Source organism: Struthio camelus, chromosome 13 (assembly GCF_040807025.1).
Source record: "Struthio camelus isolate bStrCam1 chromosome 13, bStrCam1.hap1, whole genome shotgun sequence".
Classification (NCBI taxonomy): domain Eukaryota; kingdom Metazoa; phylum Chordata; class Aves; order Struthioniformes; family Struthionidae; genus Struthio; species Struthio camelus.
In genome coordinates, this window is record NC_090954.1 from 21,954,190 (window position 1) to 21,973,400 (window position 19,211).

Genomic DNA, 19,211 nt, shown 5'->3' on the forward strand with positions numbered 1-19,211 from the left:
GAGGAGGGACCGGCAGTGGGAGGCGCAGGCTGGGTGCCGTGAAGGCTGCCGAAGCCCGCCGGCCGTTCCTGTAGGGCTGCCTGCCTGTGCCCGGGAGCGGAGCCCTGTGCCCGGCGGGGACGTGTTGGCATCACCCTGAAGCCCAGAGCAGGGCAGCCTGGAGCCCACAGCAGCATTTCCATGCTGCTGCTCTGCTGGAGCTGGTCCCGGGGGCCATGGACTGCACTGCGGGGCGAGAGGTGAGGGAGCACCCCAAGGATGGCAGGAGGATGGGCAGCTTTGGGGGCGAGGGCGCGGTGGGAGGGGCAGGGGCGAGGGCAGTCCATGCCCACGCTCAGCCGACCGCGCTGGCTCGTTTGCATGGCTTTGCAGGGACAGGGGTAATTTCCACTTTCCAGTGCAAGTGCCACTACTTGCAGGGCACGGCCAGAGTGCCCCGAAGGGCCACACCACAGCTCAGCGCCCGGCCCGGGCCTGATGCCCGGACGTGGGAGCTCTCGGGAGCCAGCTCCCTGTGGGAAGCTGCCTTGTGAAGCCCTGGGCAGGGCAGGCAGCGGGCAGAGCTGGCCGGAGATCACTGAGGGGGGTATGGGCACAAGAAAGGGGGGAATGGCCCCCGTTTCAGTACCAGGCTGCCAGACTGAAGTGGGTCAAGCCCTTTAACTCTGCGGCAGAGACACCCAGCTGACTGCAGCATGGGACATCTGCCCTCCCTCACCCCCAGACCTTTCAACAGGCAGCCTTGCAGCTGAGATGTCCGCATCCCCTGCTCTCCTGGCTTCTCAGTCAGCTCGTGCTCCAACTGCCCTTGTTCACCACATGCTGGTGTGCAGTCACTTGCCCTACTGCAAGCCCCCAGCACACACACAGCCGCAGGGTTCACCACAAGCACCACACATACCCCACACCAAGCAACAGGCAGGCACACGAGCGTGCTCCCAGAGAGCCCCAATATTCACGTGTGCTTGCCTGACAGCATCCTCCCATGCACTTCCACACGCTCCCACGGTCGCCGCTGCCTCCTCTTGCACGCCAGCCTGCTCGCACTTCCCTACACGCTGCACTTGCAACACCTACCCCCTGCCTGCACCACTGCAAGCAGCGACTGGTACCAGGCAGATACACACGCGTGTGCAGAAGCACACGTGTTCCTGCAGCATCTAGCCTGGGCAGGCTTCCCCTTGGAGGACTGGGATATGGCTCCCTCGGGAGGGGGAAGGGGATGCGTGGGAGAAGGCAGGCAGCAGGAAGGAAGCCTGCACTGAACAATAGAGGGAAATGGAGGAACTGGAAAAAGACCCAGTGGCAGCACACTCAGCACAGATGGTTTAGTACAGAGCAGCATGATTCATGGGAAAAGGCACTCAGAGCTCCACAGAGAGCCTGCGGCTCCGTCCGGGGGCTGCAGGAGTAGTGCTGGCAAGGGCTTTTGGGGTGGGGGTCCTCTGCAGAGCGGGACACCGCGCTGAGGCCGAGGCAGTGCCCCCCACAAGGAGCCTGCGGCTCACCCGTCCATCTCGACCCACAGATGCTGGCGAGCTGTGCGGGAGCCCCTTGGGCAGGCTGCGGCTGGGCGCTGGGGGCCAGCCTGGCTCTCTGTGGGAGGCTATCCCCCTCAGCCTTCCTGTGAGTCATGCTGACCTCTCCCATGCCCTCGCCAGCAGTTAGAAAGATTATGGTCTGGTCCTTCCGGCAGCAGAGCCCTCCCAGAGCTGGTCGGCTTCAGAGATCATCCCCTGGGAGGGGCCCAGCTGCAAAGTAGTTGTCTGCCTCAGGCAGCCCCCTCCACTGGGATGCGGCAGGGAGCCTAACTGCATCCCCGGCTGTGTCGTGCTCTCGTCCTCCGAGCTCAGGAGCGTAGCAGAGTCTGGGCTCACATCTGTGCAGCCAGGGATGCCACCGACTGGCATTGGCTTGCTCTCTGAAAGTGGGAAGCCCGCGCCTGTGTGAGACCCTTGCAGCCTGCAGGAGGGCTGGTTCCTGTCTAGGCTTGGGTCATGACCTCCTCGACAAAGTGGAGTCAGGATCCAGCAGCTCTGGGGAGGGGCAGAGAGGTTTCGGGCTGCGAAACAACAGGATGTGTTCATAATGTCTGGCTGCTTGGACTGGGAGGTGAGTGGCTCTGGGGGTAGAGGCCAGGTTGGTGTGGATGAGCAGGGAGGGCTCTGACAGCATCCCACGCTCCCACCGATAAGAGTCATGCTGACAGCTTGGACTCACTGGCTGCTTCGTGGCAGCTGAGACCCCGTTCTCTCATCCTGCTGCCTCCTCACCCCCTTTTCTCCTTCCTCAGATGACGGGCTGAACATTCATCGCAGAGGGACCTCAGGGCCATGAGCTTCCAGTACAGTCCTGACTCCGATATCGCAGACTGGCTGGCCACCATCCACTTGGAGAGGTACCAGGATGTTTTTAAGCAGCATGGGTACCATGTGGCCAGAGATGCCACCTTGCTGGACGGTGAGGATCTACAGCAGATTGGCATCACCGCCACTGGGCACCGCAAAAGGATCCTGAACTTGGTGCAGCAGACACGGCTGCTTGGGCAGCCCCCGGGGGGACCTGCAGCAGGAGATGCCCACCCTCGAGCTGCCACGTGCACGGAGGCCCTGGATGTGTCCCGGAGCCCCCAGGCAGGCAAGGACACCATGAGAGGAGTGCTGGGAGGGGCTACTGACGTCTCTGGGATGCAGCAGCATGTTGCTGCGCCCAGCCAGGCATCCCCTCTGGAGAAGGATCCTGCTCCACCCCTCGCCAGGCCAGTTCCCAAGCCAAGGACGGTTTTCCATCGCTCAAAGCCAGAGCAGGGCTTGGCGCCCACACCAGCAGCACGGAGCACTGTGCTGACACAAAGCCTAGGCAGCGACCGGACACCTGGGGCATTCGTGGTACTAGAGGGGTTTGTGCCGGGGGAGAGCTCCACAGATCTGGAGAGCCCAGAGCCCAGGCCAGTGCAGCAGGCTGGCCCAAGAACAACCACTACCATGGGCATAGGAGCATCCCGGTCAGGAATGCGGGAGAACTCCCAGGAGGAGAAACGACTCCCTGCAGCTATGGATCATGGACAAGCCCCAGAAGCCTCAGAAAAATCCTCCTCATCCGTCCCATCTGTGCCACCACGGCTCAGCCACAAGATCCCAGCAGCTGAACCCAGCCCACCAAGCCTGCTGGAGAGTTGCTCTACATCTGACCCTTCCCTGCACGCTGTAGCCACCCCAGCCAAGAGAGATCTTTTACCATACCCCAGGACATCCTCACAACCAGGCTCAGGGCAAGGCAGGCTGGAGATGGTATCCAACATCATCTATGAAGGACTCAAGCCATCTTTTGCACCCACTGAGGGTGGGGAAGATGGTCCACAAGGCTGGACTCTCACTGAGCCACCAGGTCCGTCCCTACAGGAGCTGACCTACCTGGCCGACAAGCCTGAGTAAGTAGATCCCCTGCCTCAGGGAGTGGAGTGGGGTGCAGATCAGCCAGGGTTGGATGTAAAAAGCAGGGCTGGGGTTCCAGAGAGCCCACATTTCCCCTGGGACACCCATCACCCATGTTTTCCACAGCCATGCCTGGGTTCCTGGAGGCCCCATCCCCAGCCAGGCCATATCTCCTCCAGATGCTAACAAAGCCTCTTTCACTGTGCTCCCCTCTCGTTCCCTGGGCTCTGTGCAGAGAAGTGAGGGAAAGGTGTCCTGCAGGCAGCTAGATTCCTTATGGTTTGAGAGGCCCTGGACCCAGGAGGGCTCATGCTATGAGGACACTGCTGCCATGTCTCAGCCCCCAGGCTGGAGCTTCCTGGAAGGTGCAAGTATGACTGAGGGCTTGGGCTGTCTTACACTGGGACCAACACGAGGGCGGTTATAGGGGAAGCAGGGGTTGTGCTGGCATGGGAAATGCCTATGGACCTCTGGAGACATAGCCTAACTGGTCCCAAACCGAAGCAGCTCTGGGGGGAAAGAGAGTAGGGATGGTGCTGGGAATGTGGGGGGAATGCTGCACATCCTTGGGAGACAAAGCTGGGCTGAGCCCTCATCAGATGCAGCCTCTGACCTGTGTAAGCCAGACAGGAAAACAAGGTGGGAAAAAATCATCAGCTATCCTGAGGTCCTGCCAGACTCCCCATCCTGTGTCAGCTCAGCACAGGCAACCACAGCTGCAGTAACCCATCTCCACTCTTCCAGCAGTCCCGGCTGGCCCACCGCAGGCCTGCCCCCCGTCCCACAGAGACCGGCCGCCAAGCCAGGTGAGAGTCCCCAAGCCTTGAGTGTGTGCAGTGGGGTCCTCCGTGGGTAGAGGTCCCCATGGGAGGGCTGGGAGGGGGGGGGCACCCAATGCTCCCTCTCTTCCATGCCAGGTTCTGCCCTGTGCTCCTGCCTCACTCCAAGGAAGGGCCCAGCCTTGCATGTGTCTGGGCTGGCATCACTGCTTTGCCAGCTGGCATGCCCTGGATGCATGGGGTGCACCGAGGCAGGCTCAGGGGTACGTCCCCCTCCAGGGTTTGGTGGTCCTGGCTGGTAGTTGGTCTGCAGTGGGCACCACTGACTGCCATTTCTCTGCCCACAGATGTCAGTGACCAGCCTGTCAGCCCCTACAGTGAGGCCACCTTTGGGCACGGGGTCCCTGCCCAGGAACAGAAGGTGAGACAAAGCCTCTGGAGCCACTGGTGGCTCCTGCCATGAGTCAGAGTGCCGCAGGAGAGACTTCTCATCCCACCAGCAACTGCAAACTGGAGAGCCCCAGCTAGTGAGATGGAGGTGTTTGGTCACAGGGATGCTGGCTGGGCCCCCTGCACAGTGGGGCAGGCAGGATGAGGAGGCCTGGGATGGGACATGGCAAAGGGGGCAGGATATTTGACTGATATCTTCTTCCAGGGTATGGGCTTCCCCTCCAGGCAGAGCTACGAGAGAGGGGCAGAGGTGGAGCTGGAGAGAGAAGTGTGCAGGTAGGCATCACCCTTCTGCTTCGGGTACTCCCTCCTCTGGGGTGCAGAAACTGGACTGGGCTCTAGGGTCCGCGGCTTGCAGATGAGGGACAGGGGGCATACCTGGGGATGGTCCAAGTCCTGAGAGGTGGCTGGGGGTCCTTCCCCACCATAGATGCAGCAGACATTCAGGCAAGGCAGGGACTGAATCAGCCATCTGTGGAGAAAAGTTGATGTCCTGCTCAAAGAACAGAGGGAGCAGTGCTTATGGGCAGCTCTCAGGGGGACAGTGCTCACTAGCAGACCCTCCAGATGCCAAGCTCTCTGTCGGTAGCAGCAAACTGTCCAGTGGGTGTCAGGAGAGAGATCCAGTTGGGTGGTGAGGCAGTGCTGGGTGGCACTGGCTGTCTGCACGCTCACGGGGTCTGGGTTCGGCTGCAGGGAGCAAGGAAACACTACAGGGGTGTGTTGAGGAATGGGGTTCGAAGTGGCCCCTCAAGCCAGCTCAGGAACGGGAGGACTCTGAGCTGTGGCTGGGGAGATCCCCAATCCCCGAGACTCTCCAGCATCCTCAAGTCTGCGCTTGCTGCTCCACCATGCTGTGGGTGACTGCACTGGGACAGCTTTGCCAAGGTTTTTAACTTAGTTAATAGGGTATTGAGGTTTCTCCTTGGCCAACTGTGGGTGCTCTTGGTCCTGCCAATTGCAGCAGAGTTTAGAGTTCTGCTCAGGTTTGATCAATCTGATCTTTACAGATGAAGTTGTTTTGCCCTCTTGGCAGCACTTATGGCTTTCTCTTTCCTCAGCAGCAAAATGGGGCTACTCATGTTGAAAAGTCTCAGTTAAGGCTTCCCTGCCTGGAGAGTCATTCAGCTGCTTGCACTGCTCAGCAAGCCCTTCCCTGCTGAAAGAGCAGCTAGGACCTGCAGACAAGAGGAGATGCCTTTCTCCTCCAGTGAGATTGTGAGGGCACCTTTAAAAATGCTTTTGAAATGTACTTTCCATGACTCCTAACAGCATCTGAGAAAGAGGAAGGAAAGCTGCTCTTCCCATTTAGAAAGGGGAGGGTTCCTTTTTCCTGTGTTACTTAGAGAGAAGGAGGCAATTTGCAGCTCTGTGTCCTTCACTTCTCTCTGTGTCCTTGCTGGGCTGGTGTGTCCTTCTCTCCCTGTATTTCCAGCTTTACTGTAGGTCAGTCCACCCGTCCTCCTGCTCTGGGTGTGAGTCACTGCAGTATGGCCTGATCCAGTGTCATGGTGAGCCCAGATGTTGCAGCAGATCAGAATCAGGCCACAAGAATGGGAATTGCAAACACCTGGGAACAGGAGTTTTCTAGGCAGAAATACTGAAATCTGCCATGGTGCCTCTGAACTCACCGTTCATTTCACCTCAGAGCAGGGCTGGGCACCAGCTCGTTGCTCACAGTGTCCACCTAGCAGCGTTCATGGAGCTAGGGTCCTGAGCTGATACCTCAAGTTGTGCCTGTGCGTGGAGGCAAGAAGGGGAAGGTGCCTTCCTGGCTGCATGGTCTCCCAGGCTGCATCGCTGCTTGCCCCACAGCCCTGTCCAGCACCTAGCGCTCTTCCTCAGCCACACACTCACTCGCTCAGTGCTGGGGGCTAATAACAGTACAGAGGCATTGGCCAGGCACTCATGGTTCTAACAACACCTCCTGAGCCCTCCACAAAGTGTCTGCAGCCTAGATTCACTGAGAAGAGACAGGATGTGGCTATCACAAGGGTATCAGAAGCTGCAGTTCACAGTTTTTTTTCTCCCAGCCTGAGTGCTAAGCAGGCCTGGGGAGTCCAGAGGGTTGAACGAGAGACAGAAAAGCCTCTGAAGATCATTTTCCCTGTCCTCCCGGATGCCGTTGGCCAGGCCTCTGTTACCATTCTATCTCTCACCAGCTGGTCCAATGCCTTCTTCCCCAGACTGGCCCCACTGGTCCCGTCATGGCCAGTTTGTTATCTTGCTCCCCAGTGCCTGGCACCCTGCCCAGCACTGGACTATTGTGGACATAGTTAGCATCTCCTCTAGCCCATTAACCAGCTCATTAAGGGAAATATTTCCTAGTCTCAAAAGCTCAGAGAGGCTCTCCAACCCCTTTGGCACAGCATCTGCTTCTCATCCTAGATAACTCCTCGCACTCTGTCCTGGTAATTTAATTTCGATCTCAGTGCTCTCTGGCTCAGGGCTCTGGGCACCCAGTGTCAATGGTTAGTGCTGGGCAGTGGTCACAGTGGGAGAGCTGCCTTGGTCAAGGGCCAAGGGCCAGGTGGGCAGCTCCAACACCAAGCAGATGATCTGGGGACCTGGGCAGCCAGGAGAGTGCTCTCCAGTGAGAGAGAGGCCTAGTGTTTCTCTCAGTGGAGGAAAGGAAACACTGAGCATCCTTGGCAGGTTGCTACTTATCTCTCTTTTATCCTCCAGCTCCCCACAAGCAGGTCAGTTATTTAGCCCCTAACTTCCAGCTGAGGTAACCAGACCCATCTGTGGCTCCTTGGTCCCCCTACCACCACTCTATGCCCTTCTTCCACTCCTGGATCCTCCATCCTCCACCAGTTGTCCTGCGAGACTGCTGACAGAGGCTGCCTCCGCCCCAAATCAGTGCATCTCAGGCAAGTTCCCCCAGGCTCTGCTTTCCTGGAAATGCCTCATATAGTGAACCTCTTCCCTTCTCCTTGCCCAAGGGACTTGCCTGGCCCTAAGGCTAGTTATCTTCACTGCCTGACACCAGTTGGAAACAGAGAGGACTTGACCTCCATGGCCTCCATGTCTGATAGCTTTCTCCACCACTTTATCATCCAGAGCAGAGCTGGGGGATGGCATCTGTCCTGGCAAGCTCCATCCACTCCAGGTCCCTGGCATGCTGAGAGACCCTGTTCCTGCCAAGCCATGGGCTTTGCTTGTCCGAGCCAGGTGCTGCTTGTCCACTGGCTTTTCATGGTTTCAATGGCTGTAAATCATGGCCTGGGAAGAAGCACCATGTTTTTTTCCCCCCTTTTCTCTTTCCCTGACCCATTTAGCAGGTCTGTCTCCCACTCCATTCTGGTGCTCAAGGCTGATGTCTACATCTTTGACATACACAGTACTTCAATCTCCCATCTTGCTGGCCAGGCCATCTTGAAGAAGCTGGACATGGGACTGGGACTTCAGCCAGACAAATCGTCCCACCAAGGCTCTGGTACACTAATTAAAGAGCAATTTTGGTTGTGCTTTGAAACTCCCAGCTCCTCATGGCCATTTCTCATATTTATGGCAGATACTGGTAACAAATATGCCATTTCCTTTCTCCACCCACCTCCTTGGCCCCATATGCTACCCCAGTTCTCTGAATCTGACCCCATGCCTGGGGCTCTGATTTCCTGGCATTGCAGCCCTACCTAGGGGCATCTCAGCACCTTCAGCAAAGGTCAGGGTATGTTTAGAAGGAAGTCCTTCTCTGGGGACTCATCAGTCAGATCTCTGTGATCTTTGGATGCCAAGCACTTCCCCAGGATGCCAGGTCGGGCCCCTCTTCCAAGTCTTGATCTGCTCGCTTTCTGCTCATCATTTCCTTTAGTGGGAACTGGGGCTGTTACTGCCCCTCCCCTGTTGTCAGTCCCCAGTGCTCCCAGCCTCAGAGCCCTGTCCCCCAAGTCATCCTGGGGTTTAAGGACCTGGTGATTATGCCTTTCCTCTAATTCTGGCCCTAAGTCACCACAACAGATAACCAGCCTTGCAGAGACACATGGAAATCTAGTTTATGTGGTTTCGGCCCAATATGTTCCCATCCAGACTTCAGGTCTTGTCTCTTCCACATGGCCTAGGGACATCTGTTGCCTTACAGCCACATAGGGACATAGCAAGGTGCCTGTCCAGGGTCAAAGCAAAGGTGCATGCAGTATCCCGGCTCCCGCAGTGAGACAGTGATCAAAAGCAGGTGCTTAGAGAAGAATTTAAGATTAAGGGAAGTGTATAGGATAATTCTGCTGGTCCACAAGTATTTCTACCCCATGTACTTGTAATCTGGAGATGGTTTCTCATATTTAGTAGCCCCCTCCATCCACAGCATCCTGCGGCGGGGAGTCCCACAGATCAGCTGCTCCTTTCCTGTGTTGTTCTCTAGCCTGCTCCTGCGGGCTTTGTCCGGTGGCTCCCAACTCCTGTGACTGAAGTGAGGGTGACCAGGAGAAGCCCCCCTGTCCTCCCCATGCCACTCATGACTTCAGAAACCTCTCCCCTATCAGTCACCCTTCCTGAGGCTGGGGAGCTCCAGCTTACTCAGGCCTTCCTCAGCCAAAAGCTGTTCCAGAGCTTTTATCTTCCTCACTGCCCTTCTTGGAGCCTTTTCTTTGTCCTCGGGCTGGGGCCAAACTCAGCATCACAAGCAAGTCAGTGGCATGAGTGCTCTCCTGCTGATGCTGGGGAGTCTTTGCTGCTGATGGCAGGCACCACCATGAGTCTTTTCCTGCCCATCACCACTGCACCTGGGCAGCTCCCCTGTGAGCTCCTGGACCATCAGGCATTCTCCAAAACATTTCCTTTTTGGGGAAAAAAAAAATCTGTCTGAGGGGAAGGGGCAGGCTTAGCAGTTTATTTTTATAATTTCCTTTTATTGTTACGGCTGGATAGTCTCGCCAGGTCTGGCTTGGGTTTTTAGCATCATTTTCCAAGAAAATGAGACTGATGCAGGAGCTCCACCTGTCCGTCTCTTTGTCCGTCTCAATCCCTTTGGAAACAAGCAGCCGCATTTCAGCTGGACATGAGAGAGGGACACAGGGTGCTGCAGGCAGAAGGACCTTCCCAGTGTCATGAAAGTCAGCAGGATGGAAGGGAGAGGCGAGGTTGAAGCTCCCTGGTAGGGAGGGAGCTGGAATGGGTGTAGAGCAGGGCATACAATATGTAATATAGAAAGTATGTGACTTCAGTTTGCTGCCTATGGCGTGTTGAGGGGAAGGCAGCGTGGCCTGGGGTTTGAAGGTATGTGGTGTGTGGCATCACCTAAGGTGGGGAAAACATTTTTGCCAGCTGCCCCTAGCCCATCCTGGGGACCACTTCTCAGCATTGTACCTTTGGGTTTCCTGCCTTCATATAGGGCTGGGTAAGCCTCGGGCTGCTGACGGCCACAGGGCTCACGAGCACTGAGTCCTTATCCCACCCTGGTCACAGGGATGCAGAGACCCAAGCTGTTGGGTGCACTGGGGAACTCAGGGTTGGGGCCAGGAGCAGTGTTAGGCACCTTCTGAGGGGGTGGCATTGATCAGCAGCCCTGTAGGTCCTCACGTAACAAGTGGTCAAGCTGCCGCAGCAAGGGTGCCACAGCCCCGTTTCTTGCAGGACAAGCAGCGAGTGTAGCAGCGATGGAAAGAGCGAGGACGAAGAGACACGGACCAGGCTCATCGACCGCATCATCCAGAATGACACAGAGGGCTACTCCACTGTGGAGGCACCACAGGCTGAGGGCACTCAGTTCAGTCTACCTCCCCACCTCTACCCAGACGAGGTTCTGGATGACCTGACCATCTCCCCCTACGCAAGCTACACCTCCCTCTCCGAGCCCCGGCCCACCATGCTCAGGGGCTGGCTGGACAAGCTCTCCCCACAGGGGTATGTGCCTACCTGCAGGGTGGTGATGGGGCAACCAGGTCCCCATAAGTTAAAACCCCCTTGGGCATTGCTGGAGATGTGGTTGGACTGGTCACCAAGCCCCATAATCCCTCAGAGCCATTTGGGAAGCGCCAGACCTCCTCACAGACATCTCAGTACTCCTGGGCCTCCCAGCAGCAGTCCCAGTTCTGCAAGGGTGTCCCTGCAGCCATTCTGGAGGGGGAGGTCTGTGTGCAGGTGTGGGGTCCTCAGAGGCACCATGCACTTCCCAACAGCCCTGTTCTTCTGCCACCTTGACAGGAACTATGTCTTCCAGAGGCGCTATGTCCGCTTTGATGGGAAGAACCTGATGTACTTCAGCAGCGAGAAGGTGAGAAGGGTCAGGAGGTGGGCAGGAGGGGAGGCTGCCCTGCCTCATTTAAGCAGGATGTCTTGGAACCTTCTCCCCTTTGCCTCCCCTTATCCCTCTCCTGTAAGAAGCCTGCATGGCTTTATCATGGCCATGGTAGAGTGACCACTCCCCATTTGCCTGGCCAGCTCTGAGCATAACCCCGTCCCATAGGAAACCCGGGGGTACTGAAGATCCCTCTCCTGGGGAGCAGGTGAGGATAGTCTCCCCACGCTAGAAGCCCTAGGGCAGGCTGTAAAAGGGAGGTCTGAGTCTTTGCCTCAAACCCTTCCCAACGCAAATTCTCAGGCTCTGCCACAGGATGGCTTGGTGGTCTCCATGCCACAGGATGAGGGCAGCACCCAGCCAAGGATGTGGGAGATGTAGAGGATATACTAAACTGGGGAAGTTTTCTCCTTGCGGGTGCTGGCACAGCAAGTTAGGTGTGTGAGATGAGTAAACAGCTCTTTCCTGTCTCTCATTCTCTCAGCCTGCTGTGGGGTTTCTGTACAGCCCTGAAAGGCCTGGTGTCGGGAGCTGGCAGCTGCCACGCCAGCCGCGGTGGCAGATACTACTGCTCCAGTCTCACAACAGAGCCAACCAGGCTTACTCAGTGGCACCCAACACATGGCCCCAGAGCAGCTGGTACTGCAGGAGACCCCAGGCTTGCACCCAGCCTGCCACAGCCCGTTCCTTCCTCTGCCCCACAGTTTTGATGTCAGTGCGTCCCGTAAGGTGGATGCTGGGGTAGGCAGGCTGCAGAGGCACCTGCAGGAAGGGCAAAGGGGGTAATCCAGCCTGGGGCTTGTTCCAGGAGCCCTACCCCAAGGGGGTGATTCCGCTGTCTGTGATTGAGATGGCTCGCTCCACCAAAGACAACAAGTTCCAGGTTGTCACCAGCCACCGGATCTTTGTCTTCCGTGCTGAGAATGAGGGTAAGAGAAACCCCAGACGGGACCCTTTGGTCCTCGAGGAACCATCCCTGCCTCCCTCCTACAGTGAGAGCTTCCCTGGAGCAGCTCTCACCCCATCCATACGCCAGGCTACCTGGCTGCAGTGAGTGGGTAGGCTTCTCTGCCCTGCCATCCCTGATGGGTGCTTTGCTCCATGCCGGCTGAGCCAGGTTGGTGGGAAGGGCTTGAACCCGCTTACTCACACCTCTCCTCCCTGCACAGCCCAGAGGAACGAGTGGTGCTCCACTCTGCAGAAGAAGGTGGCAGACCAGCGCTTGGTGGGCTCCCGGCCCCGGCCCGCCAACACCGCTCACTGCCAGAAGTCTGGCACCCTGGAGCTGAAGGGTCAGAAGTCCAAGGTGTTTGCAGCCCTGAGCCTGCCTGAGATGTGGCTGTACAAGAGCGAACAGGTTTGTGGCAATACCCCACGGTGAGCACAGTGGCCAGAGCAGGTCCCCAAAACCCAGCTGGCACAGAGGGTTGTGCTGACAGCAGGTGCAGCAGAAAGCAGCAGAGAGATGGAGAGAGCTTAGCCAGGGCTGGTGCCAAAGGGGCTGTATGGACACTGGAGAGGAAGAGGAAGGATGGAATGGATGAGGGGAAAGCTCAGGACCCTGCATCCCCTCCCCATGTGCAGGCACAAACTTTCAAAACAGGGCACCTACAGTGGGAGTCTGGGCTATGAGATGTGGTTGGTGCCAGGACTCCCATCTCTGAGCAGACCTCCCTCCCAATCTCCCCACTAAAACTGAATTATCTTCATCTCTGCAAAGCGTTCGGGTCTCAGTGACACCAAATCACCCCAGTGCATCACAGGACAGGTGGCTCAGTGACCACTAAATTACCAACACACATACCTGCTGCAGTACACTCTCACCCTGTGGGAGGCAGCAGATATCTCTGCTAGCCCTTTGCACCCAGACAGCTGCCCGTGGAAATCCCCACCTTCTTCTGCTAAATGTTCTCACCCATCCCTGTTTTTCTGGTCATCTCCTTTACAGTTTGCCTGGCTCGAAATAAGCAGGCATCGAGCGTCGGTGAATTTTGCTCACGTGATATCTGCTTCATTAGGGTGCCTGACCCAATCTGTTGTGGGCTACCAAAACAGAGGAATTTGACTGGCTGGGTTTCAGAGGCTCTGGACAGAATCTGCCTTTCATTCTAGGGTATAACACATTTGCAGGGGGCTTTATGTCAGCCCACATGGGACCACTGAGAGATGTGGTCGTGTCCCAGGTCTGGCTGCACCTGGCAGAGCAGGTCATCACCCACCCCCAGGGATGCAAAACTGGGTGGTGCTGGGCCCAGCTACCTGGCTCCAGGCCTGGCATTGCAGGCATGCCCAGGGACATAAGCCCACCGCAGACATGGGCCCAGCACTGCCAAGCCAGCATCACCCATGCCACAGCTCACCAGTGTCACTCTGAATTGCAGTTCTTTAAAATGGGCATTGGCATCTGCTTGATTGAGATGCGTGGCTCTACCATCCGGGAGGCCAAGAACCGCAGCTTCGAGCTCATCACCCCCCTCAAAATATTCAGGTAACCCAGATGTCCAGGTGGGGCAAGGTGTAGGGAGCATCTGGGTACTGCACCCCCGGGCTGGGCGCTCTGGACCCATGAGTGTTTGGCTGCGCTTTTCTGCTCGTAGCTTCATGGCGGAGTCAGAGCGGGAGAAGCGGGAGTGGATGGAGGCCCTGCAGGAAGCCATAGCCGAGACACTCTATGACTACGAGGTGGCAGAGAAGATCTGGTCCAACAAAGCCAACAAATACTGCGCGGACTGCCGGGCTCAGAATCCCGACTGGGCATCCATCAACCTCTGTGTGGTCATCTGCAAGCAGTGTGCAGGCTAGTACAGCTCCCTGCAGGGCACCAGGGTGTACCAGGGCAAGTGGGCACATGGTGGGGACAGGGAGAAAGCTGGCATATGCTGAGCAGACCGTGAGGGGATGTTGGGATGAGAGGGAGGACTGTGTCCAGCTAGCAGCCAGGTGGCACGTGAAGGCTAAGTCTGCCTGGGTGGGCAGGGTTCTGACCAGGGTGTGGGCATGATTTTGGTGCCAGTTTCCCTGGCAGGGTCACTGGATGCTCACTTGCCTGCTCCCCACAGGGCAGCACCGGAGCCTGGGCTCCAATATTTCCAAGGTGCAAAGTCTGAAGCTTGATACCAGCGTCTGGTCCAACGAGATCGTACAGGTAGAGGCACTCAGAACGGGGAACTGGGGCTTGCATGGCACTCCCAGGGGCCAAGCTGCTTTCCCAGGCAGGGTAATAGCCCCACAGTCTCTCCCAGGATGTGTGGATGTGTGGAGGGTATGTGGGGATGCGAGGATGCTGAGCATCCTGCTGCCCCTGGCTGGGCCTGGCACTCTCCATGATGCCAGGACTTTTCTGTAGCTCTTCATCATGCTGGGTAATGACAGAGCCAATCGGTTCTGGGCCGCTCGCCTCCCCACCGCTGAGGCCCTCTACCCAGATGCGAGTGCTGAGCAGAGACGGGACTTCATCTCCCGCAAGTACCGGGATGGGCGGTACCGCCTGCCCCATCCCCACTACGCCACTCAGGATGATGTGCTCCAGGTAAGGCAGCTTCAGCGTACATGTGTAATGTTGGAGTGCTGGGAATGACCGCAGAGCTTTGGGTTTGAGACATCAACTGCCCCTGCTCGGCTGACTGCGCCCACACCCTCACTCTGGGCTACCCTGTTGAGCAGTGGGCAAGGGTGGGAGATTGTGCTCCTGCTTTACCTGCCTTTGAGCACCCCTGGCAGAGGGTCGGGGGGTCCCACAAGCTGAGACATGGTTGCTATGGATGCGTGTCTCATCCTAGGCGCTGTGTGCTGCAGTGACAGGACCAGGCCTGCTCAAGACCATCCTGCAGTTCTTCTCATCCTCAGAGGCTGGGCTGATGCCTGATGCCGGGGCCTACGAGGTGTCCCCAGGGGCTGACCTCTGTTGGGGCCCAGAGAGCAAAAGGCCCAGGAACCATTCAGGTAATGGGGACTCTCAAGCCCTGCAGTGGCTGTCATGGGGAACTTCCTCTTTGTCACTGCCCCTGCCCCCGACAGCATGTTCCATGCCTGCGGGACAGCAGTGGCATTAGATGCTGTGTGACACCATGGTTCCCTGAGGGACCAGGGGTGCCCCACTGCACCCCCCTCTTTCAGGATGGGGTAGGGTGGCAGGTACTTCTGGAGCCCCCTTTCTGTGAGCCCGCCTTGCCTGGAGCACCACATTGCCAATACATACATGAGTGGGGTTGCACTGCCACCCTGGGGGCTGCATTTTGGTCGGTCCCTGCTCCCATCCTCTCTCAGCACTGTGCCCCGCAGGGAGCCCAAGCACAGGAGAACCAGGCCCAGAGAGCGTCTACAACGAGATCACTCAGCCAGTGACACACAGTGGGTACCTGCACCGGGCTCTCGCCCTCCCCAAGCTCCCGAGCACCAGAAAAAGCAGAGATGGTAAGTGAGGGAGCGTGGGAGGGCAGCCCACAGGGCGCTCGCCCTAGTGCCACTGACAGCATGCTCCTGCAGACTTCCAGCGCATCTGGTGCTCCCTGGAGAAGGCCCTGCTCTTCTTTGAGACGGACAAATGCACCGAGCCCCTGGGCCACATCGACAGCAGGGACCTCCTTTCTCTGGGTGTGAGCAGAACCCATGCACTCACCAGCCCTGGCCCCACAGAAAGGTACCTCTGGCCTTGCCCCCTGTCCCTGCCCACATGTGTCACAGCCACCTGACCCAGATGGATGCAGTATTGGCACAGATGGACCTGCAGGCTAAGGCCCACAGAGCCCATGGGCACGCAGAGGGCAGGGATGGGGTTTGGCGTGGTTCAGCCAAGGCGATGGGGCAGGGGATCTGAGCGAAGGTTCAGGGTGTGGAGGGCTACCATGTTGGGCTGGTTCATTTGCTACAGGTTTCGCTACACCCTCGAGCTCTTCCTCACTGGGGAAAAAATGCAGCAGCTGGGAATCGATGGGCCTGACACGTTGCAGGCCTGGGCCAGCGCCATTGGCAAGGTGAGCCAGCCCCCAGCCCTGGGCACCCAGCACTGCTCGGGGCTCTGTCTCTGTTTCCTCAGCATGAGACTCCTCCTAGATCCCTACAGGTGAACTCTGCCTTTACCAGGCTCTTCTCTTCCTTCGGTCCCCAGTGGTTCACGCCTGTGAGCTGTCACTGCCTGCTGGGCTACGAGTTTCAGCGTGTGGGCCAGCTGCGCTACAAGTGCATGCTCAACCCCGAGCAGTGGCAGCAGGCCTTCTTCATCCTGCAGAAATCTCACCTCTTCATCTGCCCCACCGAGGATGATGGGGCTGAAGACAGCATTAACCTCCGGCGGCTGCAGGAGCTCAGTGAGTGTGGCAGGAGAGGGGAAGCTGCTCTGTGCCCCAGGGAGGGCATGACGCAGCAGGAGGCCATGGGTGACTGACCTCTCTGCTCCTCACCCCAACACAGGTATGGTCCCCCCCACAGAAACCCCAGAGAGGAAGGAGCTGCTGATCCTGGTGGAGATGGGGAGGTGAGCCTTGCAAGGGGCAGGTATCCCACTCACGGCTCCAGAAGGGATGGGAAAAGTGTCCCAGCAGGCCGTGCAAGCTCAGCAGGCTGCCTGGGGCAAAGGCACTCGTGTGGGCAGGCACTGATCCCAAATCAGCAGTGGAGACACTGCTGGAGCAGCAGGGTTGGAGCCAGCCCAGCTTACTCCCCTGGCCTGGGGGTCTCTCACTGGTGTATGGTGCCCCTCGGCTCAGCCTGGCTCTGCCTTACTCCCTACGCAATACCCCGGAGCCAGGCTGTGCGTGCAGGGAAGGGGGTGGTAGCACACCCCCCTGGCAACCTTCATTCCCTGTTCTCTGCCATTGTCGTTGTCAGGACATTTTACCTGCAGGGCTTGTCACGGGCAGACTCTGCAGCATGGTACACGGACATCCAGGCGTCAGCAGGGGGCCGGGGTAACGCACTGCGGGACCAGCAGCTGAGCCGCGGGGACATCCCCATCATTGTGGACAGCTGCATCGCCTTCATCACGCAGTATGGTGAGCGCAGTGGCTCGCCGGTGGGCACAGCCCCTGGCCCCAGGCAGGAGGCTGGCATAGCCGGAGCGCTCCCTGGCGTGTGCAGGATGGTCGATGGGTCTGAGCAGGGGGAAGCTGTTCTCTAAGCTTCAGTACCAGTGGGAAGTCCCTGAGCGGGACCGGGCCCTCATGACTTCACGTCCCTTCCCCAGGGCTACGGCATGAAGGGATTTACCGCAAGAATGGAGCCAAGTCCCGGATCAAGGTACTAATGGAGGAGTTTCGGCGGGATGCGCGCAACGTCAAACTGCGCATCAATGACAACTTCATCGAGGATGTCACCGACGTGCTGAAAAGGTTCTTCCGAGAGCTCGAGGACCCCGTCTTCACCCTGGAGCTACACCCACAGTGGAAGGAGGCTGCAGGTACGCTCCCTCACCCCGACCCCTTCTCCACACTATGCTGCCTGCTGTTGACCCTGGGGCTGAGCATGCAGATGGTGTCCCTCGGGATGGTGTCCTTCACAATGGAGTCCCAGTGCTATCCCCAGCGCCATGATAGGTTTGCCTGGCTTGATGATTTTCCCTGACTCTGTTTCCTCCTTCCAGGAATCTCCTCAAAGCCCCAGCGCCTGGAGCGGTACAAAGAGCTCATTCACCGCCTGCCTCGCCTCAACTACAAGACCCTGGCTGCGCTGATCGGGCACCTCTACCGGTGAATGTGCCCCTAGGCCACCTCCCACCAGGCCACCAGGGACCCTTGGTCCAGCTGGGGTCCCCAAGGCCATCCGATAGGGTTGGGTCTCCCCACTGGCCAGGAAACACTGGCTCCCATCTTCTGCTCCATCAGCTCCTGGACCTACTGCTGGGGTGTGCGGGAGGGTGCTGCTCTGGGACATCTCAAAAGGTAGAAACATTCCCAAAGTCACCCTGCAGCAGAGGGAGAGAGGAGGTTGGGGACTAGGCAATACCCCCTTCCAGGATGTCAACTGCACCAGTGTCCCAGAAGTAGGAAAAGAAATAGGCGTCCGTCTGAAATCAAGGCTTGCTATGAGGCTGTTGTCTGGTTTGATGGCAACTGGAAGTCCTGGAAACAGGAACTGCCTAGCATAAAATTCCCACTCTTGGTAACTTGGGGAGCTAGGGAAAAATGGGCTGACTCTTTAGGTGAGTCTGTAAGCAGTGGAAGAGGGTGGCTCGTGCTGGCCCCTCATGCCCATGTCCCCTTGCCCCAGAGTGCAGAAGTGTGCTGACCTCAACCAGATGAGCACCAAAAACCTGTCACTGCTCTTTGCGCCCAGCCTCTTCCAGACCGATGGCAAAGGGGAACACGAGGTCAAGGTGATGGAAGACCTCATTGACAACTATGTCAGCATCTTCAATGTAAGCTCCTTGTAGGGGCCTTGCTAGCCCCACTCCACACTGTTCAGTGTGCCTTCCCCTGCATCCTCCTCTTCAGTCCTGTTCCTCCCCCGCATCCGCCATCTTGGCTCTATGTGCCTCAATCCATATCCCCTTCCACCTTAACTCCATGCCTCCTCTCTCGTTCCCCTCACCCTGCACCCTTCCTCCAATAGATTGATGAGGACCAGGTATCCCAGATGGATCTGGAGAACAGTCTGATCACCACCTGGAAGGACACTCAGGTACTAGGGATGTTCTTGCCAGCCTCTGCCACGCTGGAGACCATAGGCTTGTGGGATTGTTTGGAGGATGGGGGTAGCTCTGCTTCCCAGCGCCCCCACTCTGGGTCCCCCCTACTCTTCCACCTCTGCCTGCAGCTTGGGCAAATATCTGGGGAAAGACATCCCCCACCTTGTCTCCCCCTCATCCGTCACTGTGAGCCTCATGCCCAAGGGAGAAGCAGCCCCCTGTTCTCTGAGACGCTATTTACAGCCCCTGGGGACAGGCGATGCGTACCAGACCCACACCAGCATGGCACCCAGCGCCACCTACTCTTTCCCCACAGCTATCACAGGCAGGAGACCTCATCATCGAGGTTTACCTAGAGCAGAAGCTGCCTGACTGCTGCGTCACCCTGAAGGTGAGTCCCAAGGAAGGGAGAAAGGGAGGAGGAGGCACAGGCTACTGGGCACAGCCTGTCCCTGGCGTGTCCAGCGCCATGCCCACTGGCAGGGGGACCTGTCCCAGCACCACCCAGCCACAGCTCCCTACTATGTGTCCTGTCCCAGGTGTCTCCCACAATGACAGCAGAGGAGCTCACCAACCAGGTGCTGGAGATGCGCAACGTGGCAGCCAGCCTGGATATCTGGCTGACCTTTGAGGTCCTGGAGAATGGGGAGCTGGGTAAGCCTCATGGGGATGGTGGGAAGGGGATGCTT

The 19,211-nt window shown here is 58.0% G+C and overlaps 1 protein-coding gene across 5 annotated transcripts in view; it reads left to right on the top strand.

Moving 5' to 3' along the window:
- ARAP3 (ArfGAP with RhoGAP domain, ankyrin repeat and PH domain 3) overlaps positions 1–19,211 on the top strand; it is a 24,346-nt gene continuing 5,135 nt past the window's right edge. For 2 of the 5 annotated variants that reach the window (XM_068959276.1, XM_009690202.2), the window contains exons 1-26: positions 1–239; positions 2,294–3,430; positions 4,179–4,240; positions 4,561–4,634; positions 4,869–4,939; positions 10,238–10,507; positions 10,808–10,877; positions 11,710–11,830; positions 12,071–12,258; positions 13,283–13,389; positions 13,499–13,698; positions 13,961–14,046; positions 14,248–14,430; positions 14,681–14,843; positions 15,183–15,314; positions 15,387–15,540; positions 15,772–15,874; positions 16,009–16,207; positions 16,311–16,374; positions 16,728–16,891; positions 17,083–17,295; positions 17,479–17,584; positions 18,105–18,252; positions 18,447–18,515; positions 18,839–18,913; positions 19,062–19,176. In XM_068959276.1, coding sequence (XP_068815377.1) covers positions 2,334–3,430; positions 4,179–4,240; positions 4,561–4,634; positions 4,869–4,939; positions 10,238–10,507; positions 10,808–10,877; positions 11,710–11,830; positions 12,071–12,258; positions 13,283–13,389; positions 13,499–13,698; positions 13,961–14,046; positions 14,248–14,430; positions 14,681–14,843; positions 15,183–15,314; positions 15,387–15,540; positions 15,772–15,874; positions 16,009–16,207; positions 16,311–16,374; positions 16,728–16,891; positions 17,083–17,295; positions 17,479–17,584; positions 18,105–18,252; positions 18,447–18,515; positions 18,839–18,913; positions 19,062–19,176 — 4,234 coding nt within the window. In that variant the 5' untranslated portion in view covers positions 1–239; positions 2,294–2,333. Of the gene's footprint in view, positions 240–1,703; positions 2,113–2,293; positions 3,431–4,178; positions 4,241–4,560; positions 4,635–4,868; positions 4,940–10,237; positions 10,508–10,807; positions 10,878–11,709; positions 11,831–12,070; positions 12,259–13,282; positions 13,390–13,498; positions 13,699–13,960; positions 14,047–14,247; positions 14,431–14,680; positions 14,844–15,182; positions 15,315–15,386; positions 15,541–15,771; positions 15,875–16,008; positions 16,208–16,310; positions 16,375–16,727; positions 16,892–17,082; positions 17,296–17,478; positions 17,585–18,104; positions 18,253–18,446; positions 18,516–18,838; positions 18,914–19,061; positions 19,177–19,211 lie in introns of those variants that run through there. The other 3 variants (XM_009690201.2, XM_068959277.1, XM_009690199.2) reach the window with 3 other exon arrangements.